The following is a 23860-nucleotide window of genomic DNA, read 5'->3' on the forward strand; positions in this document are numbered from 1 at the left end:
AAGTCCAGCGCTCAACCGAGCTAAAAGGAAATTCTCGCTAGCTACTGCTAGTATAAGCTCTGGAAATCTGCTCCCGTTACACTCCAGACTGGCGCACGTAAGTCTCCACCGCGCAAACCAGAAAATCCAAGAAAAACAGAAAAAATTAAGTCACGCTGGTGACCTACTTTCAAAACGAAAGCGGAGATAACTTTGATCAAAACATACTTATGTTTATTGCATTAGTAATATACTAATAGTAATACTTTGGTTTTGTTTATATAAATATCCACTTGTATAATATTTCCAGGATTTCATATGTGAAGCTGCTAACACTAGGCCTTCCTCAAAATTTAAATTTTATAGAATCAGTCTAGTTTTAAGATCCTCTTACAAACTTCAATGAATTTGAAAGCCGTATTTTCACTTTTACTGAATTGATAGTGTATGCTTTTGCACAACATAACAGTCAGGGTGGCTGGTCCTAGATATAATTGCAGACTTTTCGCTTAATCATTAGTCCAAGAACATTGATAAATGGAAATGAACTCACAACCTTGAACATCAGCTTGTTCTGGTATGAATAACACAATCGCCGTAGTCAGCACACCAACAAACTTAACAAATGTACTGTTTCTCTAAATACAGACACTAAGCAGAACTACATTTTCATCATTAATGATTCATGCCCTTCTAAGAACCCTTTTCCCCCCCATATATGTAGACCCACAAATCCCACAAAGACCCCACAGCCATCCCCAAACTGCTGAATCAAGTAGTAATGGATGAACTTCTGATCTCATTGTTAATACCATGTTTTTACCAATTCTCATTTTCCATTTTCATGAAACACTATGGATTCCTGAAATGCTATGGAGCATCATATTAAACCCCAAACACAAACTTATTTCATATTTCTTGAAAGCCTCATTCTCAAGTGAAAATAAATCTATAGAAGTTGCGGCAATCACAGTTGTGTCATGCACACTTAGTGTTATTTTGAGACTGCACAAAATTTCTCCTCCGCTTTTTACAAGGGCTTGGAACCTTCTACTGTTCCATAGAAGCGATGTCACTCAATGTTACAGGTTTATCAACTTATCCACTGACGCTTTCTGAACAAGTTTTATTCTGCATTGTCAGGTATTCTGATTTGTAATCAAAAACTTCATCAAGATGTCAACATCTCTCTAGACTATGACACAGTAGGCAGAATTAAAAATTCTTTATAGATATATATTTTTACTTCTTTTCACCGATTCCTTTTCTCTGTGCATACTGCTTAAATAGTCCTCTTCCTTGCGACACCTTGGGATTGAAGGTTTCTTCTCCATTCTTCAAATGGTACTGCTCGAGTCTTTGCACAGTATCTGTAGCCCATGTACTGCTGATGTAGTGGGGGGACTCTCTCCTCTCCACACTGAGAGCATCGCACCAACGTTGTTTTTTTACATGTTCTTTCTTTTGGGCGCCCCTTCTTTTGTTTCTCAGGCATACCTTGAGACAACGGGGGCACAGCCTGACCTGGTGTTGACTTGATATTTTGGAATACAACAGAGGGTAATATGGGCACAGGTGAAATACTTGGCCACACTCCAATGGAGGACGCAGCAGTTTCATGTGGAAGTGGTTGTTTCACGGGGTGGGCTGTGGCTGGCACGACAGGGCGAAAATGTAGGTGAAGACGTTGTAGCCTGTTGTAACCTTGGGCGCTTCAGTTTTGCCATGCCTGCTGTATCTTGAGGGTCTGGGAATGAAAATGATTCACCTTGTCCCACACTGAAAGTGGCTGGCTTATCTTTCGGCTGTGGAGCGCCAGTCCAGGATATGGAGGGCTGAGGCAGATCTATGCCTTGGAGAACAACTTGTAGGTCTTTCTCCTTTCCTTTTTTGTTGTACCTGGGGGAAAAGACAACAGAAATAGATTGACTTTGAAGAACATCTCTGTTACGGATGCACTGTTGTGTATTTCACAAATGCAAAAAAATGGCACCATTCACCAGCTGTAAAAATTCAGCACAAACAGCAGATTCTGCAAGCAGTTCATCTTAAATATAGAAACAGGAAAAGTCAAATTTCACTTACCACTGTTGTATTGTCTTAATATTAACACTTGAGAGCTGTATATCTGTCTCAGTCATCACCCTGCGGTTGGACATAATTAGGCCCTGGATACAGGAGTAGGCATTCTTCATGAGATTCCAGCGAGTGGTGGAAGTTTTGGTTTTCTTAGACCGCCTATCGCTCGGGTATGCAGCAACCAATTTCTCAATGGTGGCCTCCACATACCGATTGCAATCAGGCCAGTTAGCCCGAGTGGGGTTGGGTCCAAGAATAGCTCTGTGCATATAAAAGGATATAAATGTAACTTTTATCAAAGATTTTACTCCAATGTACATAAAAATGTACAGTCATAAATCATATCATAAGTATAAATCAAACTGTAAGTCATTTCAGGTGGAGGTGTATGTAGAAAACTGTACTATTACCTTTGGATGCTTGTAACTCCCAAAGCTACTTGTTTCTTGGGACTTTTGAAGTGACCAGGCCCTGGTGAAGGAGATACCCTCAGGGGAAACTTTAGCCATTCCATAACTTAATGAGACTGTCTGCCTCCTCCGATGTTAATGGAGTAAGCTGTTCTTTCAAGCTAGCCAGGAAGCTTGCCAGTTTTAATACAGCAATATAGCCTGGGACATTGTCAGGGCCAAGGTCGCTCTGAAATTTGAAACAGACAAAATAGAAGATATATAAACATTTTTATGCTGCTGCTTGCAAATTACCTCCTTAGGACTGAACTACATTTAATATGTACATGTATGGCCAGTGATTCCACAGTGTAGAATCTGTGAAATGTGTAGAACTATCTCAGAATTTGGCACTTTGAGACTGTCTCACTTTTTTAAGTGATATGAATGGAATGATGGTGTGGAACTAATTTTTGTCAGTAAGTAATCTGATGGAGACTTGTGTTAAGTGCTGAGATGAGAGATGATTATCTGACATCATCACCTGTGGGCTCACATGATAAGATGAGAGATGATTATCTGACATCATCACCTGTGGGCTCACATGATAAGATGAGAGATGATTATCTGACATCATCACCTGTGGGCTCACATGATAAGATGAGAGATGATTATCTGACATCACCTGTGGGCTCACATGATAAGATGAGAGATGATTATCTGACATCACCTGTGGGCTCACATGATAAGATGAGAGATGATTATCTGACATCACCTGTGGGCTCACATGATAAGATGAGAGATGATTATCTGACATCATCACCTGTGGACTCACATGATAAGATGAGAGATGATTATCTGACATCATCACCTGTGGACTCACATGATAAGATGAGAGATGATTATCTGACATCATCAACTGTGGGCTCACATGATAAGGTCATCTCCTTTCCTGACTCTTGAAGCTGTTCAACACCTGAAAAATAAATAGGAAAATCATTAATTTGAGAAAAATCTAAACACTACCACTGGATATTATTTATAAAGTTCTTTTATTCCAGCAAACTTAAGAAGTTTCTTGCAGCACTATATATCTTTGTGGGGAAGAGCTGAATCTTTACATGGCATTTGTGTTAACTAATCACAACTTACTCACCTGTACTTAAAACAGCCGTTGTGTCAATGGTGCGCTCAGAAGCAGAGGTCACAGGAGGCATACCGGATGGCTGAGCTATAGGGAATAAGCAAAATACAAAAATACTCAAAAAGACAAAAGTTACTGTAACACAATTCTGTAATGAGAGTTTAAAAAAAGCGGGAACAAAAGTCCAGAGACGTATCATTTGCTAATCCTTAAAGCTACGTATTACACAAAAGGATACAAACGTTTTTGATTTACAGCTCTGTTCCCAAAAAGTTATTTCACGATAATAATTGTGTATTTTCTTTTAAATCAGACTTTAACCTAAAGTGATCTGTATAATCTGATCATTTGCATATCTCAAGAATACGCAAAAACAATATATTAAGAAATTAAAATTATGCCTTTCTTACCCGTATACTTTTTTGGTGGCACAAAATTTGGACAAAATGTTTTCCCCGGCACCTCTGACGACAGCTTGTTGACTGCTTGCTGCAGTGGACCATCATAGGAGATGGGATCAGCTCCTCCTTTACTGGTTAAGGCATCCCGTCTTCTGTCCTCATTCCACCTGTACACACCATCAAGGAGGTAAACCTGAAAGTTTACATCATTGGCAACAGTACCTGAAAAACAAAGTGTTATAAAACTGTTAAAATTTATCTTGGGCTGATTCGGTGATGAACATATCACTGACAGTAACAGCCGAAACTGATATAAGGAAGGTAAAGTTACCAGACTCACAGATACCGCTAGTTTAAGATGTTCAGTGGTTGGTGTTTTATGACATGCTTAAGAAACTCAAAACACATCTACTGACTACAGTGCTGTATCCTGAAGAAATGCCAGAGAGAAAATAATAACAAACTACCCGTATGAATACTGTAACTTTACATACCGGGGATAAATCTAGCCATATGTAAATGGAAACTCTCCAGACTCGATCCTCTGGAGCATCTGAAAGTTGGGAGTGTTACACCTCCCTTAACCAATGTACCCGTGCAGGTGTACAACTGGATAGCTTCAGGGTCCTGGATACAACCAACATGTCAACTCTGCTGTTGCCAAATGTCTCATTTTCTCAGTGCTGATGAGGGGCACACCAAGAATATCCAGGCCCTTGTCACCATCCATGGAACTGATCAGTTTCAAAATAAGACGTTCAGCCTCATCGGCGCGACGAGTCCTTCTCCTGCAGTGGAGAGCTAGCTCTTCCCTCTGGAGCGCCTGCATTACATCAGAATCGCTGGGATTTGGAATATGACGTTTGATCATTTCCAAACGCTTTGCGTTTTTCAGTAGGCAGATATCTTCCTCCTCCCAGCGAAAGATGCAATGACTTAGACGCCCCATAAAAACCCCATACAGGGGATGAGCATCAGTTGTACACCCTGAAGATAAGCGTCGCATGAAATGCCAAATATCCAGTCTGTAAACAGAACAGGAAAAAAATTAAGGTTCCCTATTACAGATAAATGCCATTCAATATTAAAGAAAAACAAGTGGTTGACAAGGTTTACATTTGAAATATATGTATTTTTATCAGTCTGATATATTCCCATACACCCAGGATGGAAATCAGCCATACAGTGTTCTTCCCAGGCAGTCCAGTCCAATAAAACCATTAAATTTATTTGACTTATTTAAAGTACTCGAGAATATTTCACTTATACGATGGCGGCCAGCATTATTGTGAGAGGGACCCATGCAGAGTCTGGGGGAAACCCACAACCATCCACATCTCACATAGGGCTGGAGAGGAAGTCAGCATGAGCTGAAACCCTTAAAGTTATTGTACACACTACTAGAACTCTCTGACATAAAGCAAACAAGACTTTACCCAACTTGCAGGAATGGCCAGTCATCAAAGTACTTGGCAATAGCAGAGCCGCCACAACAGCCTCTGTCTACATTTGAAGTCCAGGAGGGTCAACATTGGCACGACGATAGCAATCAATGACACACAATCAATCATATCCCTCAAACCCTGTCCTTCCCCTGTAGTGAGAACTGTCATGATGACTTGCCCATGCTCGTTGCCAACGTTTGTGGCCCACATGGCAGATTTGCTCTCTGGAATCGTCGACACTCAGTCAGATAATGATGGACCGCCTTGAGATAGCGATCTCCATGCTCCTCCTCTAACTGCCTACGCAACAAACTACTGCTGTTACCCAGGCCTCGATGCCACAGTAGCTCTACCACCTTACGATCACAGGCAAACTTGGCAGTCAGGATGCATGGAAAACGTATTTGATGGTCAATACCAAGCTGATTGATGATGTTATGTGCCCAAGAGATAACCTAGAAAGAAAAATTTCCTCTTGAGTTTTGACTTCCAGCAAGAGGAAAAATCATAGTAAAAACACATGGAATGGAACTCACAGCCACTTTGCTGAGAGTTTCACTGAGCCTTATTGTTGTGTACAGCAAGCAGACTGAGAACAATTAAATTAATCCAAGCCATTCATCAACTTCTTGTGTTCACAATGTTGGACTGAGGAGTGTGCTCTACCTCCTATGCTTGAGTTTAGACTCACAAAACTGGGTATGAAACTGTTTCTCCTCTTGTTTAACATACAGTTGAACTCACAATATAAAACATAGTTTACCTTAGCACCACAGGATGAGCATTGTAGATACTCTGCAGCAATGATGTAAAAGCTGTCAACATCAAGCACCATCCTTGTTTTCTGGTGGAACCCTGCCCTGGTCAGCACTCCACCACATTTTCCCCAACTCACTGCCATGTGGACAAAGAAGCTTTACTCCCCAAAAATTAACTGCTATCCACAAAAACAATTGATGACTGAAGTATCTGTCAACTTTGTTTCGGGCTGAAGATGCCATACTTGGAGGGGGTGGTGTATGCCACAGTTTGATCAAGATATCAGAGCGGAACTCAATTTTGTTGGTCCGGGGGTTCCTCCTGAAAAATGTTTTGGATATCCACTGCTGGTCCTCTTTTGGCAGCGTAGATTTCCAGCCTTGATACAAGAGGAGTTCATCTGATTTAAACAATAAGTCAGAAATTGAGAAGTAGGAATTAAGATAAATTCTCGAGAACTTCACATTTATGGCAAAAATCAAATGGTATTTTTCAATCCTTAAATCACTCAACAGATCACTATTTTGACAGAAATAACAGACGTTAAAGCTTATGAAGTATAATGTACAGCTGAAGAGAATTATACAATTTAGGCAAGGAAATACATCCTTGGTTTACAGGCTTCTAAAATTAATTATCAAACTAAAAGGAAGTCAAAAAATTATACTAAATTTATAAGAAAATTTAGTTCAATTGGTTTTCTTAAAATATTTTATAAACCACAGGTTACCACACACCCATCTACATGTATATATACCGACAGTCCCTTAATACCATATACGCACAATGCATTGCTCCATTCTTAAGCACTATGATATGCTAAGTTCTACCAAAACCACAAGACATGCTGTTCACATACATATTGTGCATCGCCATTTAAGTTTCATTAGAATAAATGAACATAAAGCTATAAGGAAATGGATGGAGTGAGTGAGTGCTTGGGGTTTAACATCATACTTAACTGAAATGGATGGAGAGCAGACAAGACGCTTTAGTGAGAGACAAAATAAATGAAGAGAAGTCCCACAGGTAAAAAGCAAAAGGTGGACATGTGGAGCCTCAAGCTAAGATAAAATATCAGTACTTACCTCAAGTCAGCCTACTAATATCATAAAACAATTCCATGTAAACATTAAACATCTACCAAAATACAAATTTTGAAGAAGTACACTAACTCACCTAAAATCTGGGGAAGAAAAATTTGCCTCTTTTTGTCAGATTTTAGAAGTTTGATGGCATTTTAAGAAATCATTTTGCATTTATTAGACACAATACTAAAAACACAAATACATATATCAGTCACCCAATGTATAATTTGGGGCAGCTGTACTGACTTCTAAAGTTAAGGTGATATTTAGGATATTCTATTTACTGCATTTAAGTGTACATCAAATTCATAAAATATCTTGTTCCTATAAAAATGATTTCTGGAGAATTTAAAATGTAAAAATATTCGTCCTATACAAACTGAATATTTTACACAAAAATTACCTGGAACTTCTGAAGATACTTCAGTGGCGTCCGACATTTCAGTCGATTCAATATGTTCAAGAACCGAGACCAGATCTCGATCTTCCTGTGCTGAAGTACCTGTGCAAAAAAGAAGCAAACATATCACGGAACCGTTCATCTGCACCAGATGTACAATCCTGTACTATATGTCACGTTCACTTGACTGCTTTCATTCGTTACCACAAAGATGTGTATTTTAACATCCAAATACATGAGTGGAATTTATATCACATCCACAGATATTATTATCTCTAGTCCACATACAAGCCAGGTAATGTGCATGTGAGTGCATGTACATAAATACTTACCCAGTTTGATTTCTTGAGCAATCAGAGGTGACTGATACGATGGAATGTCTGTGAACAAAGATCACATGTTAACTGAATTGATAAAAAACTAAATACAACAAAAATTAATATTTCACACATCTTATTTTCACAAGAAACTATAATTATGTCAATGGGATACCTTATTATAATTGTGAGTTATCTCCCCTGATCCTAAATCTTCTCATCACTGTGTGGTATTAATCCAGTTATAATTTTCAGTTATCATCTTTGTTATATTTCGATAAACAATATTAACTGATTTGCACTGATTTATCAGCAGTACTCACTTGGTTTCACCTTAGGTGGGGCAAAAAGTGTCTTGGCCTTCTGCACAAGGGCCCCAGTTGATAGCTGTCGCTCTGTTGTGACAAGGGCCTTCAACTGAGAGGTGCTTGACTTGCATTTTTCTTCGCTTTTCATTTGAATAATGGCGCGCCCCTCCTCAAACATTTGCATGTAGCGCTATAAAATACAATTTTCATCTGATTGTCACTAAATGTCACTGAAACAGGTTCAAGTTCAGAAAGATTTGTACAATTACAATAGAGTTCAATTAAATTTGTCTGTACACTGTCTGCTTGTGTTGGCATGTCTGATTTCGAGAATTTCACTGTAATAGTTATTTAATAGGTGTAGGGATCATCCAATCTATGGTTCACTACCAGTCTTGTGCAAGTCAGCTAGCATCCATTGCAGATCCTGTATACATTTTAGTGGGTTTGATTGATTGATTGACTGACTGATTGATTGAGCCTTAACATCCTACTTAACAGTGTCAGTAAACCATAAAATGTACAGGGTGTCACCTTAAATGCAGCCTTGTTGTGTCTTTGCTGAACACTAGACAGGTCTTGTTTCCCTTCATCCTTAATGATCTGTCCAACAACCCATCCACAATATCCAGGGCCATTCTCCAAAAGCCACCGGAAACACTTTCCCCTATACTTCCCACACTGGAGGATGTACTCACCTAGCAGTTCATAATAAACACAATAGGTTGAATTAACATACATTAACATGTTCACTTTTAATGTACAACATGGCTGTTATTTTCAAATTATAAATTTGATTAGATTGATTGGAGTCCTACATGCATTGCAGAACTTCCACTTACATGTACATTAGAATAATCGGTGGTATTATCGCAAGAAAAACAACTAATCATGACCATCACCTGGCTGCTGATGAACCATCACACTTAAGCTAAAGAACAAATTCAGCTGATGCTGAACAAGGTTGGCAGATCTTGAAGGATGTTTTGGTCAGGAATACAGAAATAAATAACAATAACCAAATTAAGTACTCCACAGACACTGAATACATGTATCTAAAATTTAACAAGGGAGTGTACTTGTTTTATAATTTTACCAGTTTCTTATCCATCAAGCAAAATATTAACTTTATGCATGTTCTTGAAAAATAGCCCTACTGGTGAATACTATTGACCTAATCAGGGACCTACCAAGTACATCTTTTTCAACAGTTAAATCGCCTTGCCTGGCAGTGACTCTTTCCCTGGCCTCTTTGTGTACAACTGCAGTGGTAAGCACTGGTGACAACTTTGGGCGATTCGCAGCTGCAAGCCTCCCTTCCACAGAATCACTGAGGAGAAGTTCGCCTGTTTCACTCTTTCGAAATTTAGGATATAAGACACTAGACATGATTGTAAACTGAAAAAGAACAAATGATGATAGCATTATCTCACCTTAAGTATATTTATTTGGTTGTAACATATATCGCATAAAAATCTCAAAAACATGATATTTCCCCCATCCTGGATTAGGACGGACATTAAATTGCTGCTGCCATAAACAAAACTAACAAACCAGGATAACACAGAATTACATAGTTGCACAGGTTATTACATGTGGAAATTAATTTAAGAGTATCAGTATCTTATAACTATCCATATATAGGGGCCACATACATACCCTTGTTTTTTGTCTGAGCCAGCAAGTGAAATACTGCAGCACAGATATGTTGCCTATAACTTTCCCAAGGGACACTTATACAGAGTTTACATGGACCATGGCTGCTGAATATCACATCAACTAAGAGGACATTCCTGATAGGCTGCTGGCAAGATGAACACTGGGGCTACCATCTTACCAGATGTCCGGGCCATTAAAAAGCCATAAAGGTTTAGAGTGGTCAGTAGAAGCAGCATCTTCTCATGGGAAACACAGACCAACCTGTTACACTGTCCAGACAATCTCAACCTGAGGGATTCACTCAAAATTAGCTTGAGAAATACATGTAGTATGCATGGTAAAATCTCAAGGTATCGCCAGGACAGAAAGTCAGCCCATGTGCAATTAACTTGTCAAACATTATATGACAAGAAGCTAATTTAACAAATTAGTTTAATAAAATGAATTGTGCTTTCCATTTGAACAACCTGATAATCCATAGAACTTGCACTAGGCTGCACTTTAAACTGTAAAAACTGTTTGAAAAACACACTCTGATAATGAGGATAGGCTGCTGAGCTTGGAAGCAGGCTCCTGTAATTACCTATCAGGAGATTACTGGCTGGAGTCAACATTAACATGGGTTCAGATGTTCATCTTGTATTTCTTTACAAGTTAGCCGACGGAAATATTTCCCGAGTTTTTAACTATTTAATCTCAGAGAAATAAATCAACTTATAGACCGCTTTAACACTAATCAATGCAATCACATCCAAGTGATCAAATGCCGCTAGAATTTCTTCCATCTCACCCCATCATAAACTGGCTGGCCGTTCGAGCGGGTGACATCCGTGAAGTGGAGGGGGTGATTAATTTGTAATGGCGTTTCCCCATAAAAGTGAAGTGGATATTTGCTTTACACAATATATACCTCCCCCAAATACGGCTACGGTGTTAAACCCCAATCACTCACTCACTCACCCACCCGATGCTGTGCATCACCGAGGGTCTAAAGGACAATAACAACAACAACGGCGTGCTGTGCTTTACATACCAGATATGATAAAATGATGTCAGGCCTAAAGTCAATAAAAGTGACATCCCAAGGTTATGGGAGCACACCGATCATGCATTAAGCGTCTGAATGCTTGCATACTCACAGACTGCACCTGTCGTTGTAAGCTAAGACTCAAAAATTTATCGGATCTCCGCTTTATGTACCGTTTACCTTCGGTTTCGCCATGCGACTTCTCTAGCCCAGTGATCTGAATTACTGATTACTGGTTTTCATTGGATCGCAAATCGTGGTTCTGAAGCTTTGATTGGTGCTTTAATTCTGGTTCTCTGCTTTTGATTTGTTGTCAATGTGATCGATTGGGTTTAGATCCGGGGATTTGGAGGGCCAGGAAAGGGTTTTGATGTTGTTATTGGCCAGGTAGTCCACGGTGGCACGTGCTGTGTGAGGCCTGGCGTTGTCCTGTTGGAAGAGCTGCCGTTGAAGGTCAACAAGACGAAGGACGTGCGGGCGGAGAATCTTGTCGATGTATCGATTGCCCGTTAGATTGGACAAGCACAAGCTCCGATAACCGGGTGTATGAGATGGCTCCGCACACCATAACACTCCCTCCACCGAATCTCTCCACCTGTCTGATGCAGTGAGGAGCAAAACGTTCATGACGTCGTCTGTAGACACAGTCAATACCATCACGTCGCCTGAGGAGATATCGGGATTCATCGCTAAACCATATGCGCCTTCAGCTAGCCAGGTTCCATGGCAATACCGTGGTACACCATCTCACTCGTCGACGTCGATGTAGTCGTGTCAAGGAGGGGGCAACTTTTTGACGTTTGGCACGTATTCCTGCTTCTCGGAGACAGTTCCTGATTGTCTGATCGGACACTCTTCGGGCTCCAAACTGTTCTTGTGCTGTGTCCCGGGCGGTACGATGGCGGTCACGTAGATGTGTTACCCGGATGTACCGATCTTGGGCAGGTGTGGTGACTCTAGGTCTTCCTGATCTTGGGCGGTCATTTATCAAATTTGTTTGACGAAATCAATCCCACAACCGAGTTATTGTGCTGGGATGAACGTTGAAGATCCTTGCCACCTCACTCTTTGATTCGCCAGCTTGCAATCGTCCAATTGCCTGATTTCGGTCGGCAGCGTTGAGACGTCCCATTTTCGTGTATAGTACTTGCAAAGATATTGGATAAAATTGTGAGATTCGTTTGGGCCTTTTATAGTCACATGCTGTACTCATGTTTTGCACGTGACAAACAATCATTGTGCCTGAACTTCGTGCTGCACGACATCAACGCACATCATAACAATCCTAATTGACAAAACCGTTCAAAATCATTTTTGGTTGCGTTTGGTCAAGGATGATCTTCTGAAACATTCCAGTAACAATGTGCAACCCTACAAAACTGTTTGAGTTAACATGTGTGCAAAATTGTATCATTTTTGAATTTCATTTTGCGTTTCTTTTTTTGAAGAGTGTACATGTGCATCATTACCTTTATCCTGAACAATGCTAAGCAAATTTCAATTTCTATATTATACTGAAGTGAAGTCAGTTCTTACCCTCCCCTACCCCTCTCCTCACCCTCTCTAGAAGGAATGGAGAAGGATTCCACAACAAAACATCCAACGACTGATTCGATCTGTACCCAGGAGGTATCGGGCAGTGGTAGCAGCTGGAGATGGTCATACGAGTCACTGACTTCAACACCACCTGGTGGACAGCAGTAATGACCGTGATGACTGTTATTCTCATGAAATATGGACAACATAGCAATGCTCCACAAAATTTCATTCGTGTATCTTTGTTTTCCGCTGATCTACACGTCCTTGAATCACATCAAATTTACATTGATATTTGGGTTTTGCGTTTCTCTTTTTAAAGAGTGTATTTAGTGTGGACTCCGTCGATTTCCAGCTGAAACCTGGACATTACAGCTGAAACCTGGGGATTACCAGCTAAAACCTGGAGATTTCCAGCTGAAACTTGCAGATTATCAGCTGATTTATATAGTGTATAAGTTAACTCACTTTATATTTAGCGTGGACTCCGTCGATTTCCAGCTGAAATCTGCAGATTACCAGCTGAAACCTAAAGATTACCAGCTAAAAACCTACAGATTACCAGCTAAAAACCTACAGATTACCAGCTGATTTATATAGTGAATATGACTATAAGTTGTATTTAATATGATCAAATCATGAACAAAAATGTCAGTGTGCAGTGTTAAATAAGCAGTATGTAAAGATGGAAAGAAAACCTCTAAAATAAAAATATTATCAGTACGATAGGCCTATATTTCGGCCTGTGTCGAGTGCACTTAAAACTGAGAGAAGACTCAAATTTATGATCATACAGTAACCCAACCCCAGCTAACAGCCTACAGTCCCAGATAACAGCTAACAGCCTACAGTCCCAGATAGCCTACACCTCACAACCTACAGTCCCAGATAACACTCTGGCCCATATCTCCATAAATACTGCATTTACAGACATCACACTTGGTACATTTTGGACACCTAATGCGGGCTTTCACGTTATGCCAATGATTCCCAATTCTGACACCAGGGGGCGCTTCCATAAATACTGCACCTACAGACTTCATATATGGTACATTAATGACACTTAATGCGAACTATTACGTCATGTCAACAATTCCCGATTCTGACACCAGTGGGCGCTTACGTAAACAGCAGTCTGGCGCATATCTCCATAAATAATCCGCCTACAGACATCATACTTGGAACATGACACCTAATGCGGGCTATAACGTCATGCCAACGATTCCCGATTCTGACACCAGGGGGCGCTTCTGTGAATAGCAGTCTGGTCCATACCTCCACAAATACTGGCCCTACAGACATCATACTGTATTTGGTACAATAATAACACTTAATGTCGGCTATCACGTCATGCCAAAAAATTCCTGACTGACACCAGACTGCTATTCAAATGGCTATTCACAGAAGCGTCCTATGGTGTCGAATCTGGAATCATCGGCCTCATGTGATAATCGAAATCAAGTGTCATTAATGTACCAACTATGATTTCTGTAGGTGCAGTAATAATGGAGATATAGCCGAATATATGCTTTATAGAAATAAGGACTTGCCCCCATTGAATAGCTTTCAGTCACTTAGATACACAGGTATGCGTGTATGTGTGTATGTGTCTATGTTTATTTGTATGATTATGGTTTACGTCGTACTAAATAGCTTTTATGTCCTAGTTTCACAAATTACAAGCTCATACTCCTTCTATTGTTTTATTAGATCCTTACAAGCAACTAACAAAAACACTAGCATATATTAAAATGATATTGTAATTTAAATGGAAATAATTTAAGCGACCTCTTTATTTCATCCATAAAATATCATAGTGGACAATAAATGGAATAAAACTGTTGGCGAACAGTGTTGCCGGGTCCATGCTAGTTGCGTGTAATCTCTGAGAATGGTCACCTTTATAGTATTTTCATGACAGTGGAAAATAGAGAAAAGCACGCGATGCAAAGAAAGTTGAATAAACGAATTGGAATATTCGGAACTCAGTGTGCTAAAAATAATTTCGACACCTCTGGAAATATTTTATTATTTGAAAAAAAAATTTTTAAACTTGCGTGAAATCTTTAACAACACACAATAATGATGGCTACTTTTAAGAAATAAATATTTACGTTTTGAAAATAATTTCTTAAACTTTACAATGGATTTGTAAAAAAAGATAAAATTTCACTTCATCTTAATTTATTTCAACTGCATTTGTAGTGACATTTTAAACTGGAAAATAATTTCTGAAAATTTAAAGTTATTTTTCACCGCCTTCAAAAGTTTACCACTATTGTATTTTGAAGAAACCTTTAAATTTTTATTTCTAAACTTACAATGAGTTTTCAAAGTGTAATCAAAGAAGAACATAATTCAGATTGTTCTTAGAACGCTACCTCCAACATTGAGAAACATTTAAATATAAAAAAGTTAAAATTTGCCCTGGTCTTCTTCCAGTTCACATTAGTAAGCACAAACCAGACGATCAGTCTTAAACACTCACAGTAGATGTCAACAAATAACTTTAACATAATCATTTCTTAATAAAGCTGCCATGTTTAAAATATACACGCCTTATAAAAATGTATTTTAGTTCACAAAAATTATGCTTACAAACTATGTAAATATCTTTAATACTTAAAGCGACACGATCGCCCAAGTATTAGGTATTTTTGCGTTAGTACAGAATGACATGAGTATCGGGTATTTCGGTCAAGAAGTAAAAGTTACAAGTTTTTTGTTAACCCCACCCCCAGCGTTGCACGATAAGTGAATGTTTAAAAATAACAAAAAAACTGAAAACTGAAAAGTCTGCCAGAATATTTAAATGAGGCGTTGTCAATTCGGCGGAGCATGCGCACAGCGCTCGGTAAAATTCATATGTAAATAAACATGGCTGGTAGAAAGCGTGCAACACAGGGTAGCCCTATTATGTACAGGCGGCTTACACTGCACATCTTATAAAACACTAAAGGCTTAATTAAACTGGGAAACCTTTTACATTCGTAGAAAAGAATCAAAGGTTGTTACTTTTGTATAAGATAATCAAGGACTTACTGCTCCATTACTAAAAAAGTCTATGTACCTCAAGAAAAGAGACTGGAAATAACTATATTCTCCAAAACATCGAAAGCTTGCCCTTATTCAAAAGACCTACTTCATTGAGTTCATCCTTTTTCCCCCAAACCACTGAAGATTGACATTCTCTCCCACTCCATATAAAAGCTCCAAGATCCAAGAAGCTTCCATCAAAACGTACAAATGTCATCTCTCCACGCCCAAGAATGATACGAAGACTTTTTGTTCGATTTTACCCTGCAGGATGTTAATGGGGCAGATCGCTCTTCACGCAGACGTGTTTAAGTGCGGCATCACTGATGACTCCGTATGCACACAGTGTGGTTTCAAATGTGAAGATGCAGAGCACTACCTACTTATAGATACCCCGTATTTGCCGTAAGTAGGGAGCACATGCTTAAAACACTGACTCAAGTTTTCTCACCCAGTGTCCACCACTCTGTTTCTCTCGTCGTCATATGACTGAAAATTGTTGAGTACGACGTTAAACCTCAAGCACTCACTCTGTTTCTCACATGCTGCCCAAAATATATATCTTCAGTAGTAATAAATGCATCTCAAGGTCTATCTTTACAAGAGAACAAACTTACTTTTATAAGTCTACATGAAAAGATTTTGGCCAACAATCGGTTTAAAACCTATTACACAGCTTATCAAGCTACCCACCACATCATGGGTACAAACAAATAAACAAATATTCACCTAGCGTGTAAATATGTACTTCAGTGATAAGTAGCTGGCTGACTATTCTGTGTATATGTTGTACCTCAAATACTGCACTATACGCTGTGCCTATGTTATTACATGTTTTGTAGCAGTTAAATATTCTTATGGCATGTACAGTGCTGAAGAAAACCTCTCGTGGCCACTGGCTGTGGGGAATCCGCGTTAAATATATAAAGAATGAAATACATACACAGTGGAACCTCGACAACACTGATATCGCAGTTTGAACTCCGACATCGCTGATATAGCAGTGGGAACTCCGACATCGCTGATATCGCAGCTGGAACTCCGACATCGCTGATATAGCACCTGGAACCCCAACATCGCTGATACAGTAGTTGGACATCGCTGATACAGTAGCTGAAACCCGATATTGCTGATATCGAAGTTAGAACCCCGATATCGCTGATATCGCTGATATCGCAGTTTGAACTCCGATATCGCTGATATAGCAGTTGGACATCGTTGATACAGTAGTTGGAACCCGATATTGCTGATATCGCAGCTGCAACCCCGACATTGCTGATATGGTAACTGGAAACTAGTATATTCCTCAGTCAGGGTTTCATCCCAACTGTTCATATAAATTCAATATTACCAAATTACAGGCTACCTAACACCTATGGTTAAACAAAATTAAGTAAATCAATGCGGTCAAGTTAATTGTTAAAGTTTTTTCTAAGGAAATGAAAAACTTTACAATTTCGGTATTGTAGCTTAGAAAACAATGTCTAAAGCTTGAGAAATCTTTTTCGGAGATTTAAAATTTTATACAGTGTATAGGATTGAATTTGATTTAACAGTCTGAATAAATACCACACTAGCAACCAATCTGAGAAATCATTTTCGTGTGTTAAAAACTTAATTACACTTACCTGTGTGGGGAACATAAAACTAACTGCTCCAGAGTCTCCAAATCGTACAGTTGACCCAGACTGTCAAAGGAGAACTGTGGATCAACCGTTGACCAAACCGTGAATCAAAGATTGTCCATACAGTATTGTGGATATAGAGTGTCCAAATCCGTACAGTGGATCCAGAGTGTCCAAAACCGTACAGTGGATCCAGAGTATCCAAAACCGTACAAGGGATCCAGAGTATCCAAAACCGTACAATGGATCCAGATTGCCCAAAACCTATTGTAGACTCACCGAATGTCCAAGCCGTATTGTGGACAATTGTGGGCAATTGTCACAGATACTCTAGTTCTTTAAGGAGTTACACAGTTTCTTTATCCAGAGACGGCTAAAGAGACCCACTGGATACCCAAAGCGTATTGTAAATTCTTTAGTAAAGTCGATGAGGGTGCCTCACATTTGTGTTTGAACCTAACGGTGGCTCTGGTATAACACTACATAAATTCAAGTCACAAACGCCTATTAGTGTTCAAGTCCACAGTGAGAGGCTAGTAGCTGACAGAAGAGTTCCAAACACGGTGAACGGGCTTATCAATGAAGAGTTCCGACAGTCGAGCGTGATCTGATCAGTGGACAAGAATAATTCATACCTCGTACAAACCGCTTAGAATATCCAAACATTCTCCATACATTCTCCATGTTGGGAATTTGGTTTGTGACCCCCAATCCGGCCCTCCCCGCTTTCCGCTAATACCGGCCAGCGGAATGTGAGGAATTATCACAGTTTTGTGACCGGAGATCCGCCCTCCCCACTTTCGACAGAAACCAGCCAGCTGAAAGTGGGCAATTGTCACAGATACTCTAGTTCTTGAAGGAGTTACACAGTTTTCTTTATCCAGAGACGGCTAAAGCTTGGGGTTAACATTCAAATTAGGCTTAAAGACAGTCAGCAGAATGTTGGGAATTTGGTTTGTGACTGCCAATCCGGTCCTCGACTCTCTCCGCTAATACCGGCCAGTGGAATGTGAGGAATTGTCACAGTTTTGTGACCGGAGATCCGCCCTCCCCACTTTCGACAGAAACCAGCCAGCTGAAAGTGGGCAATTGTCACAGATACTCTAGTTCTTTAAGGAGTTACACAGTTTCTTTATCCAGAGACGGCTAAAAAGACCCACTGGATACCCAAAGCGTATTGTAAATTCTTTAGTAAAGTCGATGAGGGTGCCTCACATTTGTGTTTGAACCTAACGGTGGCTCTGGTATAACACTACATAAATTCAAGTCACAAACGCCTATTAGTGTTCAAGTCCACAGTGAGAGGCTAGTAGTTGACAGAAGAGTTCCAAACACGGTGAACGGGCTTATCAATGAAGAGTTCCGACAGTCGAGCGTGATCTGATCAGTGGACAAGAATAATTCATACCTCGTACAAACCGCTTAGAATATCCAAACATTCTCCATACACCCTCCATGCACTCTCCGTACACTCTCCCTACACCCTCCGTACACTCCCTGTACACACTCCATACAGTCTAACTACACCCTCTGTACACTCCCTGTACACACTCAATACATTCTCCATGCACTATCCGCACACTCTTCATACACCCTCCATACACTCTCCATGCACCCTCCCATGCACTCGCCTTGCACTCTCCACACACCCTTGATACACTCTCCATACATAAAAGAAAACAGAGGAATAAATTTTTTATATTTTTTCACGATACACGTGAAGAAAAACTGTTCGAGAAAGAGCCAAAACGTCGTCGTTGTTCACCGTTTTCCAGAAAAAAATCGAGGGAATGAAAGCACTTCTTTTCAGCTCCGGCCTAAACCCAGTGAACACCGTCGGTTTGACTGCTCGGTATTTACAACACCTCCGAACGTAAGCGGCAAGGTCTGCCAGCAACCTGCGGAGTTTTAGTATGACCGCTAGGTATTAACAACGCGCACGGTCGGTTTTTAAATTAATTGTGGTCGGTCGCGGTTAGTCACCGTCGGTATTTACAACACGCACGGTCGACTTCTAAAATACTTGCAGTGAGCCGAGGTAGCCTAATCTCCCTGCTTAAATCAATCGCTCCTCGACTGACACGGACTGTTCTTAGCGGAACCATGCCTTCCGCATTCTGATCCTGCGTGGAGTACCATCTCTACGGCCGTATGTTCCTCCGCCCTCAGCGCTGTGTGGAGTACCATCTCTACGGCCGTATGTTCCCCGCCCTCAGCGCTGTGTGGAGTACCATCTCTACGGCCATATGTTCCACCACCCTCGGCACCTGGCTCCGAAAAGTTTCCTAACAGCTGACTGTCTCCTACCTCCCAGTCCATTGGCTCCTCTCTCTGCTCAAAGATGCAGAATGTCCCGCCGTCCTGGGCGCCTGGCATCGTACATTTCCCATTATATCACCACGGCAATTTCCATACTCGTCCTCCCAGTCCATTGGCTCCTCTCTGCGATAAGTGTTCTCCGGTAGCCATACTGGGTTTCCCTGTAGAGTACGGTCTGTAGGGTGGAATGTTTCCCAGGCCTGGGCGCCTGGCTCGGGGGAGCTTTCTAAGGGCCGTCGTACATTTCCCGTTGTGTCACCAGCAGGCCCGGTGATTGCGGATCTGAAACTCGATCGATGTTGCGGACCTGGGGCCAATTTCATAAAGCTGCGTACGGAAAAATTTACACCAGCGTCCGTTTTCATAAAAATTCTTACGTAGGCTATCCACTATGCGTAAATTTCCGTGTAAAACTACGGCACCTTCTGGGCTACCTTAAAGCCTAATAAACGTGCGTTTTGGCGTAAATTCAACATGGCGAATGTTCTCTTGGCCGGCCTCGCTGAAAGACGAACCATTCGAAGAGAGCGTGTTTTTCGTGATCGTACTCACCCTCTGGATGTTTTAAATGGCGGCGATGTCGTCGCTCGGTATAGAGTTGACAGGCGGGCATTTTTGCAAGTTGTGGACTTCTTAACACCGGCTTTGGAGAGACCTACTAACCGGAACCATGCAATTCCTGTCGTCCTGCAAGTCCTCACAGCTCTGAGATACTATGCCTCAGGGTCTTTCCAAAGTTTAGTGAGCGATCTTCATGGGATAAGTGTTCCAAGCACGTCCAGAATAGTCAGAAGTGTCACTACCGCCATCGTTAATTTAAATACATATCCCCTTTCAATTTCATCTCCCTCAAATCCGAGGGAAATTGCAGAGGCCCAGCAGGCCTTCTACGAGATTGAAATTTCCCACACGTAGTCAGTTGCATAGATGGCACGCAGATTCCCATAAAGTCCCCAACAAAAGATGAACGTGTTTGTGTGTCGCAAAAACTACCATTCACTCAACGTGCAGGCCACAACAGATGCGAGACTTAGGTGGGTATTAGGTCATTCGCCGACATCAACGCCTTCTACAACTAGGTCAAAATTCCAAGGGGAATAACTTTAAAGGCTATCCCAGAGCGAACACCTGCATAAATCACATAGTTATTAGACTATTGAGCCTTTTCTTGTACAAAGCGGTACCGGTACTGAATCATTCGGGAGATATTAAGTTTTTATATTTTAAAACCTTTAATTATTACAGCAAATGTTGTGTGACGTCATACTGTCCCAATCTGATAAATGTTTGTGTGTAGCATCATTTTTTCAAAATATTAAGTGGATTGATTACAGAAAGCTGTCAAATACGTGCAGGCTGAATTTCAACATATTTAGTGATTTCCTGTATTCTAAGTGGTGGATGGTTTTAGGGCTACAATTAACTGTTTCAGACAGTGTCCAGTTTTGATCAAATTAGTACAGATACATTTTGTAGTACCTCATAGCCTTTCAAGTTCTAAAACTAGTTTGCAAAAGTTTTGCATAGGTTAATAGCATGCATGGGATAACGGTATTCTCAGAATCTCCCGATTAGAATTGATTGTGGCCCTGCATGCTTTCCTGTTATTTCCTGCAGATTCACCAGTGTAGTATCTAGGTATCCAGGGTCAGCACATGACAGTTTTATATTGAAGCAAAGCGGCATTTGGAGGAAGTACCAGAATGGTGATTTTGATGGTACCATTATCCTTGGGGACAGTGGTTATCCTCTGAAGCCATCGTTAATGGTACCCTTCATACAGACACATAATGGTGCACAGGCCAAGTACAACAAGAGCCACAAAACTACAAGGTGCACAATTGAGAGGGCTTTTGGAGTAGCTAAGTCGAGGTTTAGGTACGAATAACGTCTGCTTTATCATGATTTTCACAGATTATATAAAGCTTCTGCCCATAACACATTTCTTACATATATAGATATGGGTCTACACAATGGACCGTCTTTAACACCATTAATCTTGATGTTGGTTCAGCCATGGTTCCACTGGTTTACACTGTGCACTCCCGTTTTCAGCATGCAAGAGTAAACCCGCATAAGTGACACAAAGCACTTTAATCAAATAAATAAACCACCATTATAAAACTTCCTGCTATATATATATATTGAAATTGGCCGTTCATTAGTTTCGAGAGTACTTTTCATTTCCCTGACCGTTTCATTAAATTTTAAGAGGTACTCCATCTCTCTGTCATTCAGATGTATTCACCACAAATCTGGCGGGTTCCTGATGCATTCGCCAGAAGTGAGTGCACAGGTTGTTGTAGCTGTCTTTAAGCTACACAACCTGTGCAGCAACAACCAGCTACCTAACCCCGATATAGAGCCGGACGATGGGGAAAAAGGGGATGATGATGATGACCATACCACAGGTGTTACCCTGCTTGCAGATGGGGCACGAGCCAGAGATGAACTTGTTAGGTTCAGATTTAGCTAGTAACCTGTACTACACGTTGGAATTTTTGCTGTTTAGATAAATATAGTATTTCACCTAAAACTCCGCCCACGACAGAGCTGCAGCCTGACTGGAAAGCCATGTCGAAATTACTATGCATGATGTCCTACACAGTTAGATTACACAAACACCTGGCTGACCAGTACTTATTCACAGCCTTATGCTGTGGGCCAAACGTACCAAGAAAGTGCCCTAACACCATTGTTAGTCTTATATATGAACTAGAACTGCGTGCAGTTTTAAGGCTTTCAAGCTGTTTCATACACAATTTTCAGCTTTTGCACCAGTGTACAGCAGTTGCAGGGTACTGCAGAGTTTGTACCGATAGTCCAGAACAGCTAATACTGTCTAATACACATATAATGCACATACAGCCTTTGCACTCACCAGTTTTCATCTTCTCACCTTCAAGTATGTATCATTTTGCACCTTAGCATTTTGTCACAATACAGTGTACTCCCTTTTTTTCAGCCTATTTTTGCCCTCATAAATCCACTTTTAGGTCAAAATTAGGAATGGCAGCACCAAGGTACTGATATGTTTGAAGATTCTGAGTGAACACAGATTAAGCCAGGGGAACTTCAAAACACTGAAACAGCCCATTGCAGCATTAATATTTGGGCCTAAGGTACCTTTGGTATATCTCATTCCAAGCCCTGTTCTTCTCAGATTTGGTCACATGTTTACCAAACTTTGCCTTAATAACGTGGTCATGATCCTCAAGGGCCATGACCAAGGCCTTGGTCGCCCTGGACTCCCACTTAGGCTTCTTTGCCTTCTTTACAACATTCAATGCCATGATGATTGAAGTAACAAACGACAGCTGTCGATGTCAGTTTCCCATAATTCGTAGCAACCAGTTAATCAGCTGATTTATTATCATGTCACAAGGCAATGTAAAGCATTTTCTTGCGCCCCCCCCCCCCCCACCAAAAAAAAATGAAACCACATCAACTAAACACTATGCGGTACAGTGGTATTTGTAGAGTAGAATATTTGCACGGTTAACAAGCAGAGGGCAAGCATAAAGATATAATCTGATATGTCCTTGCACGACTCCTTGAAAACCTTTTCGTTTTCCATCTGAAGTCTTGCGCAACCGGTGTACCCTAAGGAAATAAACATGTGTCAGTTTATAAAATACACGGATACAAGCAGTAACTTACCTCAACGATCTGTTTTACCTAATCCAGTTGTAAATAATACCTTATATTCCTCCATATCTGAGTATTTCTAACCTCTTGGTCATCAATTCGTGTTGTCAACTTCGGACCGCCATTTTCTTCCCGCCTGACGTCACACCCGAGTATGTTATCTATCAGCTGCACTACAAAAACTCACTGAACTTCCAGCGCTATCACATTAAACTTCATCAAAACCAGCTGGGCTGCAAACTGAAAGTACAAAAGTAATGATTTGAAATGAATATCCCAACAGGCGACAATGAAATTAAGCCGGCTGCAACCCCGACATCGCTGATATGGTAACTGGAAACTAGTATATTCCTCAGTCAGGGTTTCATCCCAAGTGTTCATATAAATTCAATATTACCAAATTACAGGCTACCTAACACCTTTGGTTAAACAAAATTCAGTAAATCAATGCGGTCAAGTTAATTGTTAAAGTTTTTTCTAAGGAAATGAAAAACTTTACAATTTCGGTATTGTAGCTTAGAAAACAATGTCTAAAGCTTGAGAAATCTTTTTCGGAGATTTAAAATTTTATACAGTGTATAGGATTGAATTTGATTTAACAGTCTGAATAAATACCACACTAGCAACCAATCTGATAAATCATTTTCGTTTGTTAAAAACTTAATTACACTTACCTGTGTGGGGAACATAAAACTAACTGC

General features: G+C 40.4%; 4 protein-coding genes across 4 annotated transcripts; 1 reads left to right on the top strand and 3 right to left on the bottom strand.

Annotated features, from left to right (window-relative positions):
* Positions 1-1481: 1481 nt before the first annotated feature.
* LOC135463897 (uncharacterized) lies at positions 1482-2690 on the bottom strand. The gene is made up of 3 exons (XM_064741361.1): positions 2469-2690; positions 2065-2319; positions 1482-1878 (listed from the first exon to the last, which is right to left on the bottom strand). Exons 1-3 carry the CDS (start codon positions 2570-2572, stop codon positions 1596-1598), a joined length of 642 nt encoding a protein of 213 aa, XP_064597431.1. The 5' UTR covers positions 2573-2690; the 3' UTR covers positions 1482-1595.
* Positions 2691-3349: 659 nt separating this feature from the next.
* LOC135463519 (uncharacterized) lies at positions 3350-6319 on the bottom strand. Its single transcript, XM_064740778.1, has 6 exons — positions 6201-6319; positions 5429-5892; positions 4487-5017; positions 4002-4214; positions 3604-3678; positions 3350-3423 (listed from the first exon to the last, which is right to left on the bottom strand). The coding sequence occupies exons 3-6, from the start codon at positions 4503-4505 to the stop codon at positions 3350-3352; spliced, it is 381 nt and encodes a 126-aa protein (XP_064596848.1). The 5' UTR covers positions 4506-5017; positions 5429-5892; positions 6201-6319.
* Positions 6262-11670, bottom strand: LOC135463520 (uncharacterized). Its single transcript, XM_064740779.1, has 6 exons — positions 9500-11670; positions 8844-9007; positions 8325-8499; positions 8017-8064; positions 7688-7786; positions 6262-6596 (listed from the first exon to the last, which is right to left on the bottom strand). The coding sequence occupies exons 1-6, from the start codon at positions 9732-9734 to the stop codon at positions 6262-6264; spliced, it is 1056 nt and encodes a 351-aa protein (XP_064596849.1). The 5' UTR covers positions 9735-11670.
* An 8315-nt stretch (positions 11671-19985) lies between these two features.
* LOC135463521 (putative nuclease HARBI1) lies at positions 19986-21471 on the top strand. Its single transcript, XM_064740780.1, has 3 exons — positions 19986-20425; positions 20757-20796; positions 21073-21471. The coding sequence occupies exons 1-3, from the start codon at positions 19986-19988 to the stop codon at positions 21397-21399; spliced, it is 807 nt and encodes a 268-aa protein (XP_064596850.1). The 3' UTR covers positions 21400-21471.
* The last annotated feature ends 2389 nt before the right edge of the window (positions 21472-23860 follow it).

Source organism: Liolophura sinensis, chromosome 3 (assembly GCF_032854445.1).
Source record: "Liolophura sinensis isolate JHLJ2023 chromosome 3, CUHK_Ljap_v2, whole genome shotgun sequence".
NCBI lineage: Eukaryota > Metazoa > Mollusca > Polyplacophora > Chitonida > Chitonidae > Liolophura > Liolophura sinensis.

What these genes read in the sequence shown, in the direction of transcription:
- LOC135463897 (XM_064741361.1), bottom strand. Translation starts at nt 2,572, where the DNA reads ATGGAATGGCTAAAGTTTCCCCTGAGGGTATCTCCTTCACCAGGGCCT. An exon ending in GGAGTTACAAGCATCCAAAG is followed by an intron (nt 2,320 to 2,468) that starts GTAATAGTACAG and finishes TTATATGCACAG; the next exon opens with AGCTATTCTTGGACCCAACC. An exon ending in ATTAAGACAATACAACAGTG is followed by an intron (nt 1,879 to 2,064) that starts GTAAGTGAAATT and finishes CTTTTCCCCCAG; the next exon opens with GTACAACAAAAAAGGAAAGG.
- LOC135463519 (XM_064740778.1), bottom strand. An exon ending in GCCACCAAAAAAGTATACGG is followed by an intron (nt 3,679 to 4,001) that starts GTAAGAAAGGCA and finishes TATTCCCTATAG; the next exon opens with CTCAGCCATCCGGTATGCCT. An exon ending in AACGGCTGTTTTAAGTACAG is followed by an intron (nt 3,424 to 3,603) that starts GTGAGTAAGTTG and finishes TTTATTTTTCAG; the next exon opens with GTGTTGAACAGCTTCAAGAG.
- LOC135463520 (XM_064740779.1), bottom strand. Translation starts at nt 9,734, where the DNA reads ATGCTATCATCATTTGTTCTTTTTCAGTTTACAATCATGTCTAGTGTC. An exon ending in CCCACCTAAGGTGAAACCAA is followed by an intron (nt 8,065 to 8,324) that starts GTGAGTACTGCT and finishes CTTTGTTCACAG; the next exon opens with ACATTCCATCGTATCAGTCA. An exon ending in AGTATCTTCAGAAGTTCCAG is followed by an intron (nt 6,597 to 7,687) that starts GTAATTTTTGTG and finishes TGTTTAAATCAG; the next exon opens with ATGAACTCCTCTTGTATCAA.
- LOC135463521 (XM_064740780.1), top strand. Translation starts at nt 19,986, where the DNA reads ATGGCGAATGTTCTCTTGGCCGGCCTCGCTGAAAGACGAACCATTCGA. An exon ending in ATTGAAATTTCCCACACGTA is followed by an intron (nt 20,426 to 20,756) that starts GTCAGTTGCATA and finishes TAATTATTACAG; the next exon opens with CAAATGTTGTGTGACGTCAT. An exon ending in ACTGTCCCAATCTGATAAAT is followed by an intron (nt 20,797 to 21,072) that starts GTTTGTGTGTAG and finishes CGGTATTCTCAG; the next exon opens with AATCTCCCGATTAGAATTGA.